Here is an 11,931-nt window from a genome sequence, read left to right on the forward strand (position 1 = left end):
CTATTATACTCTGTAGCAAAATGTTTCAAGAAATGTTGTTTTGAGAAAAACTCAAGTAGAGATAGACTGATGCAGCTGATTGAACTGAGCAGTTGGACTCTAGAAAGCAACCGACCGAATTTCAAAACACAGTTTTGAGAAAAATGCGTTTAAAGTTTTAAGTGACAATCTAGTTGACCGCAAGCGTGCAAATTTTGAGCTGAAAACTACAAAACTATTACACGGATGAACTTGAGCATTTAGGACTAGACTCTAGAAATGTTAAAGACAATTTTAAAAGACGACGTTTTGAAGCCTCAACTGACATCTGATGTTTTTTTTTTTTTTTTTTTTGTACTACTAATACTAGGAAAACTAGATTAGAACAAAGCACATATAAAACCACGCTTGTCAAGAAGTTTTACTCGGCGTCCCTTTTGGAGCTTTCCAATACACTATATACAATATTCCATTTGCCGTTTCAGAAATACACAAAAATATTTGAATAATTTATGAATTTTATTTTCTTATTTATAGTATTCACGACTTCTTTAGTTTATTAATGATTTCACTGAAACATCGATACCATTTGGGGTACTAATATAGTATTCAGTAATTAGGTTATTTATTTTTCAATTTTTTCATATACATATCGATTTGTTGAATGTATGTACATATGTACGTGCGTGTCTGTGTGTATGTGTGTGTGTGAATGTTTATTTGTAAAAACAGCTATTGACTTAAAGGACTTTAGTTGTTTGCTCTTTTTTTGTTTGGGAGATTTGTGAGAACGTTGCAGCTACCAAGAGATATCGGTGTAGACAGTTGGTACTTTTCAATGCATGTAAAAAGGTATGTGTGCAGTCAATATATATATATTATGTATATATATATGTATGTGAGTGTGTTTGTGTATGAATATCGCTTCATAATCTCAATGCATTTGTTTGCATTTATGTATGTATATATGTATGTATATAAAACTTCATTGTATTACAATTCTTTAAAACAATTACAATATTTCATTTACTTAATATTTCGTTAATTAGCGCTACTAACTACACACACTTGACGTTTGCTATTACATTACAATAGATAATTCATTTATTAGTACAATATATGATATCAATATTTTATATTATTATTCAATATTGTGTTACTTGTTCCTCAATCTTTAAATTCATTTCATGGCCACGCTCGTGGGGATGTGCGACTTAGCCGCTTTGTGACGTCGTTCTCTTTTTGGTTTGTTTAACTTTTGCAAGCAATTCACTCTATTGCATTCCCAATGTTTATATGAATGTGCTGCTTTGCTTTTTTTTTTCTTCTTTAGTATATATGTATGTGTATATGTTTGGTTAATTTTTAGGCTAAAAAGCTGTTGTTGCTGGTAGGAATTATTTTCCATTATAAAATCAGTATTTAAAAAGTTTTTTCAATATTTTTGTATGTTTTGCTTTCTTGCTTTGTTGCTTCGTTCGTAGCCGAGCCGCTAATTTAGGAAATAATTTAAAAACAATTCAATAGGACTTTCCGCAAAAAAATTTGTTTCTAGCAGATGTAAGCGGATTTTGGTCAATTTTGCTTAGAAAAAATACGATTGGAATTTGTATTTTCATATTACTTCAATAATTTCGAATCAAAACTAAATTGAGTTTCTAAACTAATATTTTAAGCATATTTTAAAACAAGTTTCAGATTTTTCTGACGCAAAATGCTTGCTGTGAATCGAATCCATATAAAATGTTTAAATGTATAATATATGTAAGCCTTGCAGAGCATGATTTTTTCTAAAGTATATAATTCAAAATTTCTTGTTTTACAAAATTGTCCGCCAACAGAAGCTTAAAACGTAATTTATAATGCCAACCTTCCCAAACTAACAAAATATATAAATGTACTTAATATATGATACACATTTATGTACATATGTATGTATGTAAATATATATTGCGTAGAACTCGTTTCCAATACCAAAAGTCATTACAATTATTATAGCGTTATTAAGAAAGAAAACATTATATTTTCTTTTAGAGCAACTTATGCTTAAATGTTTGTTTCGCTTTCTGTGCAGCAACAAATTTATTTAACACGTATTAATTGTACACAAATAATCTAAAATATTTCTTACAATTTTGAGCAAGTGTTTGTGGAACCATTTGGCAATTTGTCTGAATATTATGAAGAGTACCTAAAGCCAAACATGTATGTAGTTCCACACATAGATAACACAAATACATATATTGATTATTTAGTTGAAAAATGCAATAAATCATAAAATTTTAATTGGAAAAAGTCTTGTCTTAAACTCTGCTAGAAAGTATACTAATTGTTAATGACACTTCAAGCAGAGTCTAAACCATTATTGTCGTTTTTAGGTGACAACGGCGGGTATGGAAAATTGTACGTTCACAACTTGCAATTTTTTTTATTTATTTGCATAAAAAATTTGCGAAAATAAATAACTTTAATATTTTTATTTTTGAAACATAATTGAATTGAGTTATGTGAAAGATCACTTTTTGTAAAAAAAAAAATGTGCAATTAAAAGTGTATACCCAAAAGCTAATAAAGTTTATGTAAGAAAATTTAAAATAATAAAAAAAGAAAGTTGTAAAAAATGTAAATTAGTAAATATGAATTGTGTACATATTTCCAAAGTAGAATTATTTATATTTGTTCCGAAACCTTGCTACGACATAATTTTTTTAAGCTTTTCAACAGCACCAAATAATCTTTTTAAATCCTAATCTTTGCCTGAGCCTTTAGTAAGCTAATTTACATTAATAATTTCAGAAAAGTGACAGCACAATAATTTTATGCAATAACACATAACAATTGACTGGACAATAATTATCAGTTCCAAACACACAATGGCAAGTAACGAATATTTTAAAGCTCAAAATAAAATGAAATGTGCAACGGATTTAGTCAATTTTAACTTTTTTTTAATTTCGAAAGCGTTTAAAATAAACCGGCAAACGCGGAGATAGCCAACAAATTGCATCACCATTCGCAGGAGCTCGCGCTAACTATTCATTATTGCACAATATGCTTTAAAACGTGTTCGGCTGTTAACAGTTCGGTAAATAGCGAATGCTTAGCGAATTAAATGAAAATTAGAAACTACAGGAATGTGTGTATTTTGTGTGTGCAATGCCTTGTGACATAAAAATCAAATATTTATTTTACAATTTTGCAGAATACATTTAGATCAGCGTCAACTTTCCAGCTACATACATCTGTATATGTAATATAAATACTTTTTTTCGTTTCTCATAAATGTGCTTGTGTGTTTGTATGTGTATGTTAAAATGCAGCATGTTTCTTTCGATTTAACTCTTTAATTTTCTCCACTTCTTGCTTAATCCTTCAACAGGTATACAGTTATTATTATTTTTTTACAATTAAAGCTTATATTGTTGCTGTGGCATACATCAACAACATCAATATGTACTACCTTTGATATCAACATAAATAAATATATTTAAAAGCCGATAAAAAAAAGGAGTTCTTTTATAAAATTGCAAACCTTGTAGCTCATATAAAACATAAACTTGAATATGATCGTAAGTTTATGCATATTTGTATGTACGTAATAATTCTAAAATAAAACTTCATAAAATTATAAAAAGTTAAAAAGTAGTAAATACATTTAAAATGCATGCTTTCTCATTTTGCGCGATGACAGTTTCGATTTTCGTTAGTTTCGTACACGACTCCTAACCTCAAGTAATCAAAAATTACCAATGCCTTAGTACAGTATCAGCAGTAGTAACAATTTAGCAACCATTATCATTCAATAAACCTTTGAACTGTGGATGTTAAACATCTATTTTGCACAATTATTACGCTTTCAACTTACGATACTTAACTTAGTTACTAAGAATATTCAATTTAATTCCACAACTTTACAAAACAATTTCTACTTGGCAAACGACTCGTTATATGAAAATAGAAAATTAAAAACAAGGAAAAAAATTAAGAACTTGGCAATTATAAGGATAGAAATTTGTAAAATGCAAACATAATACGCACTTTCCTACACATATACATAAAGGTCATTTTGCGTTAACCAATCCAATTCATATGATACTGTTAAGCATTCTAAATGATCAATGTCGGCTCAACGCAGCGCCACGACGCGTTGTCGTTTGTCTAGGCCTCAGTTTCGGCGCCCTTTAGCCGGAGGCGAGCGAAATCTTCAAAAATAATGTCATCGTCTTGCGAATCATCTTCGTCTAATTGTATCAAATTGGTTGTGGGCACTTCGGCTTGATGCGCTTCGTCCACTCCATTGCCACCATTACCACATTCCAACGATAATGCACCATCACGTATGCTTTGGCGTGGCGACTTATCCATTAATAGTGGATTATCTTCCTCCTCCGGTTTTGGATGCATCAATGTAAATGGCAATTCAGCTACCAAATCATTGCCCAGTAACGCCCCACTGATGAGCAGTTTAACTTTCACCTTGTAGTGTACAATGATACCAAGACTTTCGCGTTGTGCCGGATTCGTTATGAGCGTACTAGACGCCAAATTTGTATCCTCGTGCTTCAACTGGCCATCAAGCGCGAGTCCCCACTTGTCCTTGTTGTCGGCAAGCAGTGGACACAGTTCAAACACTTTTGAAAGCGTAAAACCGGGCAGCACCTGACAACCATCCTCCGATTCAGTTTCCGCCACCACCGACTTATACTGCGCCGTCGAAAAAAGGCAAATGTCGGCGAATTGACGCACACAAACTTTAATCTTCTTTACGTTGCGATTCGAATTGTTGGCTATATGCACATTGACGGAAATTTTTTCACCATGATGATATAACTCCTTGTCCAAACTGGCTTCTAGGTGGATTTTATTCGGTTTCAACAAAAACTCTTTGCTCACTTCGATGGATGGCTGCTCGCCCACCTTGGACGGTGCGTACATAACCTTTCGTATGGTCAATCGGACAGAGTTGCGCTTATGCGGTTTATCATCGATGTGTTCGCCTGCGAAAAATTAATTTCATTATTATTATTATTATTATTAAATTAAAAAAAAAGCTCATTTTGTAGGCAGAGTGTGGTATAAAAAAATTAAATGCATGGTAATTGAATCAATTAATAATTCTTTCAGGAGCCCACTTGATCTTGAAAGCTATTTATTGTAGATTAACGATGAATCTACATACATGAATGTAATGAAAATTTAATTTTCCACAGGTCGGTTCCGACACGTACATATGTATGTATATATTGCTGTTGTACCGATTATTTAAAACCCTGGCTAGTTTTAGTAGAAGTTCTCTAACGGAGCAAGAAATGAGAGATTATTTTCTACGAGATCAAAAAACCCCGAACGAAAAAATATTTTGTTGCTGACCGGTTAAATTAAAAAATATTACAAAAGTTTCAAGAAACTAACACAATTTAGTTTGCTTTAACTCTTAATCCCACATCCGTTATCAAACATTACTAATTTAGCAGTAAAAACAAGTATAAGATTTCTCAGTATTTAGCAAATAAATAAAATCAGCGAAAAACGAGTGTGGATTTATAACCTAATTTAGCATTAAAAAAAAATAACAACCTCTTTAATGAAGTTTAAAGGAAAAATAAAAAGTAAAACATTCTGAAATTTAGTCTCACGAACTTGGATGTGCTACATAAACACACACGCATATACAACAGTATATAGGCTTCTACTCGTACATACATACAATTTCTATTGAGCTGCAGCAGTCGAATGCTAAATATGTTTCTGAAATTTACAGCAGATATACTCATTAAAATTTCTGTTTAATTTCAGTGAATAGTAATTTATAGGCAAGTCAATTTGCGTCAATGTTAGACATGTGTAGACTCAAAGTAAGGGGGTAAAGAAATAAACAAAATTCACTTTTATTTACTATACATGCATACGGACATACATATGTACACACAATGATGCATACACAAATGAATTGACTTTACGGCACCACAAATACATATGGTACACATCTACATATTTGTGTGTGAGAAACGTCTATTAAAGTTCAAAAAGTGCTGCATGCAAAAGCGATTTCGTTGCTGTTAACAAGTCTATATTAAAATCCTTTACAAAAATTCGACAAAATAAAATTATTGTGTAGCAAATTTATTTATAAAAATTTTTGAAGCAAAAATTTTTGTGAACTATTTATTTATCATGACCCTGACCTATTAAAAATTTTTACGCGAAAATTCCACACAAAAAATGTAATTGGGTTTTTAGCTTTTTGTGCTTCGCAAGGGTAAGTTTCGCATTTACCACCTCTTTTGTATGGATTTTATTAAACCACGACTGAAACTTTTTATTTATAAAATTAACATATTCAATTTTTAGTAATTTATTTTGAGTTTGATACTTTAGATGTTTTGCAATAATTATATCAATTAAATGTATGCATACGTATAGAAGTACATATATGTATGTATGTATATGCACGTAGAAGTTAATTATTAGAAAATAATAAACTCAAATGCTTGCAGACAGAACAAAAACAGCAGATAGGTAGAAGTGCGATTAAGAAAAATAAAAAAAAGCAATAGCAGAAGCGAAACAAAAAAAATAAAAATCAAAAATCACAATCACAATCGTATACCCCGCATGTAAACGTTGAATACGCCACAGGCATAGATAACCAATACTACACGCGTAAAGCTAAAGGCTTTGCTGTTTAAGAAAAATATATACATATGCATATAAAAACACATATACATATGTACACTCGATCTACGATCGAAGCGATATCGTTTTGCAATGAAATCCCAATCACCAAAACGGCAAATAGCAACAACTAACAATGCAATAAAAAGTAAATGAGCAGAGAGGAATGACATAGCGGCAGAATTATAAGCATTAGATTGATGAATCATGGGTCATTCGCAATAAATGAAACTGGCTTTGAATTTCAAATCTATGACCGGTTTCGCAAAGTAATTTAAGTGAGAAAATATTTTAAATTTTATAACTGACGTACCAGAAAAATTTGTTCATTAATAAAATCAGTACTTCATCTTCATTTTCACACGAAACATGTGTGCTATTTTTGTTAACTTTACCAGATATGTCATTCAATTTTTGCTTTACATTTTTAATTTAAACGAATCAATTAGTTTACGTTTCTTATAAAAGTTCTAGCACCTATACGTCATGACTTTAATTGCTCTGCATCCACTTGCGCACCAATTAAACCTGCGCACCAATCAGGCTTGGCAAGCTAGTTGATGGCGTTGTTGAGATATGGGCCATATTTATGATGAAAAAAAGAAAAAACTAAAGCAAATATGTGTAATTGAATTATTGTGTTCATTGTCATGAAATTATTATCGACAAGATTAATTAACCTAACTGTGACATGGGTTAGTGCACAGTAGTCACGACTATCAAAACCGAATGTATGAATTTGACTTTGAAAATGACCTAAGTATACAATTGTATTACCAAGTCCAAAATAATTTTACAAATACAAAAGATCAACCAAAAATACTTAGTTAATTCAAAAAGGTTTATCTCTCTGCCATTACAATTAGAATTTCACTCTATACTCACCAACAAAGGCTTTAAGCTCATAGTCCACGCCACAAGATTTGCCCGTGTCCCCAGGAGCTGGTTGGAGCGACACTGATGCCGGACAATACGGAGGAACTTCAAAGTAAAAAGGATATGCATTTGGTCCCAATTTTTTTATAAGCCGCTCTTGTAATCTAGTTAATGGACGCTCATTTTGTTGTTGCGGATATATTTGTTCGTGCGCTAAATACAAATCTTTGCGAAAGGTTAGGCCAAGTACGTCCAAATCTTCTCGACCATACCGAAACGCGGCAAGAACTTGTCCAAAAACTTTGCGGTCTTTAACATACTCCGGATCAATGAAAACTACACCATCGATTGGATCCACATGGGTAACGTGATCGACGAAATCGCGCTTTCCTAGGTACACTGTGACCTTACCATTGGATGAACTCTTTTTAAATACTCTTGTGGCTTGGCGCCGCGAACTCGCATCAGCATCTCCACCGCCACCTCCAGCCTCATCTGAAGAGGGTGTGGCAGTAGTTGCGGCTCCACTGGTGGAAAGGGTATTCATCGGTGTATATATTTTTATAGAAACAGCCTCTATTCACTGGCCCGTTATAGGTGGTAACGCTTGCTTTATCAAATTACTTTTATTCCTGCATCTAACTGCAGGTGACACGATGATAGTATGGGAGTATATTACTGGAAATATCACATTTACCTAGTTAACAGTTTGAATTTGCTACTAAATATTTCCAAAATTTGATATCATCTCCTTGCTCAGTTTTGCTTCCGTATTTCTTGTATACTTTGTTTCAATACACTTTTATAATATATCAATTTTGTCTAAAAAATTTTCCTCCAATTAGCTCGTCCTCATTCTTTTTATATTTTTTAAACGATCAGAAATTAACCAACGACGACGACCAACCCAAAATATTCAGCAAAAAATTGACACGAAGGAAACGTCACTCGGAATGTGTATACCGTACAGTGTTGCACATTTTAAGGGACAAACGGATAACATATCTTTACATTTCACTTACTTAATATTTTTTCAGGCATTCAAACTTTACAATACAAATTGTTTTATACGTATCACCATAATCTGGCATATTACTATTAAACTGGAAATGATAAATATCGAAATTATGATTTCAAAAATACTTAGTAAAAACAGTGTGCACACCACTGACAAATAACATCACAAATTGCCTTGTCGAATGACGATAAAAAAGAAGTCTCCAGTTATGTAATGCGTTTGAAATTGGGAGTAATCGCAAATAAATTTGGTGTTATTATTATACTAAAATGTTTATCTTAAGAGAGCATATTTGATTCATATATTCATTTCTTCCAAATTAAATTATTTGAAAATAAAAATTTTCTATTTAGAAGAAATCTATTAAAATACTGCAAATATATATTCATTTGTATTAAAATGTTTTTAACCAATATGCAAAATGTTCAATTACTTAATATAAACTTGGCCAATGGTTAACCTTAACTTATTGATTATGTAATCTTAAGAAAAAGTTTTTCTTCTAGATCTTACTTTTTTAAATAAAATTTCAATGCATCCGGCAACTTCAAGCGCATGTGCCTATGGCAATGCTGCACATAATTTTTCTATACCAACACGTGTGTCCTCAAAAGCGTGGTTCATTCATTTTCGATATTCGATCGGTTGGTGCCATTAGTAAAGCAAGAGTAATATTTTAAAGATTAAATATGAAACAAAGGAAATCAAATGTTGGGGTAAAATCACCTTTAAATGGTGTAAAAAATGATAGCATCGTGAAGAGGCAAAAAAATAGTGAAGTAAGCACTCCAGCAAAAGGAACACCGGCAAAGAATAATCAAAAGAAACTTGGCAAAACTCCTGTTAAGGAAGTACCACCAAAGAAGGTAGAGTTAGAAGAGGAAGAAGAAGAAGAATCCGAGGAGGAAGAGGATTCAGGTGCCGATGTCGCAGAAGATGTCGTTAACGAAGGTGAAGATTCTGAAGCTGAAGATGAGGAGGACAACGATAATGATGATGATGATAATGAGAATGATGATGACGATGAAAGTGAAGAAGAAGATGAAAACATTGAAGAATTGGTAGAAAACGAAGCAGAGGAAGTTGATGAACCTGAGGATGATAGCGAAGAAGATGATGACGAAGAACCAGCTGAGGTACCTATTGAAAAACGTGCTTCGGAATCCTCAGCCAAGGATAAGTCTAAAAAGCCGAAGTCGTCGGATGAGACTGGTGTGCAAAAAATTAAAACTGGTGCTCTTCCAAAAGACTTTCCAAAGGAGCAAGTGCTTATTGTAAAAAATTTGCCCAAAAGTAAGTAAAATTGTATTTAAAGATATAAAAAAACATGTAATGTTTTCAATCCCCTGCAGAATACAAACAAATTGAGCTCGTCGAGATATTTGCAAAGTTTGGTACTCTAGATACAATTTATAATATTCACGGGCCAGCAAGCTGTGTTGCATATGTCGCATATACATCACCTGAAGAAGCCGAAGCGGCCCAAGAAGCAACAGACAAAATTGCTAAGGTAAAAGGAGCCGTTTTAAAAGTAAGCATTCAAACACCAAATGCGAAAAAACTTAAAAAGGCCGAGGCATTGAAAGAAAAGAAGAAGAAAATTGAGGAAACTAAGGACCGCACAATTTATGTCCGAAATTTAAAATTCGGTACCACAGAAGATCAAATTAGGAGTCATTTCGCTAATTGTGGTGCCATCGAAAGTGTTAACTTATACAAAAAGAATCCCTTTCCCCCCACTTGTTTTGTTTGTTTCGAAGATGAGTCTGCACTTCCATCTGCTTTTAAGCTACACAATTCAATACTAAATGATAATAACATTTGGGTTTATAAGACCCACGAAATAAAAGGGGAGCTGGCTAAGGATCCTCAACGCACAATTCTACTTAAAAATAATTCAAATTTATGTAAGTAGCTATGGAGGGTTATAGCTACCATATATTGATTTATATTTTTGTATTTTAGCAAACTTCGAGTTCTCTAAATTAGAGGGGATATTCTCCAAGTGCGGTGAAATCGACGTCGAAAGCTCTCGCATAATATGCAAGAGAAACGTGTTGGCTTTTGTTACATTCAAGGATCAAAAAGCTGCTAAAAAAGCTTTAAAACTAAATGGTACTAGTGCGCAAGGTATCGATTTAGAAATTGAAGAGTATAAAGTAATTATACCCAAAAATAAATCAACTGTATTTATACAGAATATAAAACCAGGTAAGCTTTTATTAGAGACTTTAACTTTTACGATTTTTACTTTTATCTTAAAGTTGTTACATATTATACTACTTATGTATGATATATCAAGTAAAGAAAGTAACATTAGAAATATTTGTAATTTATTTATTTCAAATCGACATACAACTATTTCATTAGTGAAAATTATTGCAATTAATATATATTTCAGGTGTAACCGAAGAAGAAATTCGTGAGCTTTTCGCTTCCACAGGGCCAATTGAAAATGTGAATGTAATTAGTAACTTCGCCACTGTTAGATTCGCGGATACTGACAGTTTTTGCAAAGCTTTCCTCTTAAACGAGTCGACTCTGCGCGGACAAGTCATATTCTTAGAACCATATTCAGAAAAAAAGAAAGATGTGCTAAGAAAAATTCATCATAAGGCACCATTTAACCGTAAAAGACCGGCGGGTTCGCAATTTAACAGCTTTGCCAAAAGGAGTAAACCTAACTAACTGAGCTGTTGCTACACATATTTTTAATTTTCCCATATGAAAAGAAGTTTTTACTTATAGTTATAAATATAATCTATTAAACAAAATTATTTGGTCGTTTTTTTTTTTTTGATCATGAGGGGAGTCGTTGCATGCTGAAAACATTTATGTGGGATATATGATACGATTCTGAATAAGTAGAAGCTCAACATGTTACAGTATCCAGAATAAAGTTGCGCAAGGGTAACTGTAGACTCTCGCGGCAACTCGACATGGATGGATGACGTTTGACTCCAAGTACACCATTAATTAATTAAAAAGAGTCGGCGAAAGTGTTAAATCTCCGCTGTGAATGGCGCTCAGTGCGTATCTGAAGTGATTTGCGTCCAAAGTTTGGTCGGCGTACTATTTGATTTTGTTGTCGCAGTCTAATCTTAACTCTTTTTGGATCGGTGAGTTTTAGTTGAAGAGAGTCAAATAACAGTTTGTGGCCTTCGAAAAGATTGACATCTACAATACCAGAAAAATTAGACATTTTGTATATTCCACATAATTAGATAAAATGAATATGAAATCATAGCGTTATGGAAAAGAGTAAGTTGCAAAAATTGAAATAATACTTTATTATTAAGTAAAACCACTTTCTTCTGATTCTCAACGAAATTAAAGAAAACGAACAATCCTAATTTCTATAAGCCTGACTTCTTAAGGACACA

General features: G+C 32.5%; 2 protein-coding genes across 3 annotated transcripts; one reads left to right on the top strand and one right to left on the bottom strand.

Moving 5' to 3' along the window:
* Nucleotides 1-567: 567 nt before the first annotated feature.
* LOC108975039 (beta-arrestin-1) lies at nucleotides 568-8,685 on the bottom strand. Of its 2 annotated transcripts, XM_018943275.1 has the most exons (3): nucleotides 8,228-8,685; nucleotides 7,540-8,172; nucleotides 568-4,976 (listed from the first exon to the last, which is right to left on the bottom strand). In XM_018943275.1, the coding sequence occupies exons 2-3, from the start codon at nucleotides 8,075-8,077 to the stop codon at nucleotides 4,138-4,140; spliced, it is 1,377 nt and encodes a 458-aa protein (XP_018798820.1). In that variant the 5' UTR covers nucleotides 8,078-8,172; nucleotides 8,228-8,685; the 3' UTR covers nucleotides 568-4,137. The 2 variants fall into 2 exon arrangements, with proteins under 2 accessions (XP_018798820.1, XP_018798819.1); XM_018943274.1 differs by having other exon boundaries at nucleotides 7,540-8,685.
* Nucleotides 8,686-9,128: 443 nt separating this feature from the next.
* On the top strand, nucleotides 9,129-11,325 carry LOC108975040 (DNA-binding protein modulo). Its single transcript, XM_018943276.1, has 4 exons — nucleotides 9,129-9,841; nucleotides 9,901-10,455; nucleotides 10,514-10,759; nucleotides 10,950-11,325. Exons 1-4 carry the CDS (start codon nucleotides 9,238-9,240, stop codon nucleotides 11,234-11,236), a joined length of 1,692 nt encoding a protein of 563 aa, XP_018798821.1. The 5' UTR covers nucleotides 9,129-9,237; the 3' UTR covers nucleotides 11,237-11,325.
* The last annotated feature ends 606 nt before the right edge of the window (nucleotides 11,326-11,931 follow it).

This window comes from Bactrocera latifrons, unplaced genomic scaffold, assembly GCF_001853355.1.
Source record: "Bactrocera latifrons isolate USDA-ARS-PBARC rearing strain unplaced genomic scaffold, ASM185335v1 scaffold_60, whole genome shotgun sequence".
Taxonomy (NCBI): Eukaryota; Metazoa; Arthropoda; class Insecta; order Diptera; family Tephritidae; genus Bactrocera; species Bactrocera latifrons.

What these genes read in the sequence shown, in the direction of transcription:
- LOC108975039 (XM_018943275.1), bottom strand. Translation starts at nt 8,077, where the DNA reads ATGAATACCCTTTCCACCAGTGGAGCCGCAACTACTGCCACACCCTCT. An exon ending in TGAGCTTAAAGCCTTTGTTG is followed by an intron (nt 4,977 to 7,539) that starts GTGAGTATAGAG and finishes AATTTTTCGCAG; the next exon opens with GCGAACACATCGATGATAAA.
- LOC108975040 (XM_018943276.1), top strand. Translation starts at nt 9,238, where the DNA reads ATGAAACAAAGGAAATCAAATGTTGGGGTAAAATCACCTTTAAATGGT. An exon ending in TAAAAATAATTCAAATTTAT is followed by an intron (nt 10,456 to 10,513) that starts GTAAGTAGCTAT and finishes TTTGTATTTTAG; the next exon opens with CAAACTTCGAGTTCTCTAAA. An exon ending in TATACAGAATATAAAACCAG is followed by an intron (nt 10,760 to 10,949) that starts GTAAGCTTTTAT and finishes TATATATTTCAG; the next exon opens with GTGTAACCGAAGAAGAAATT.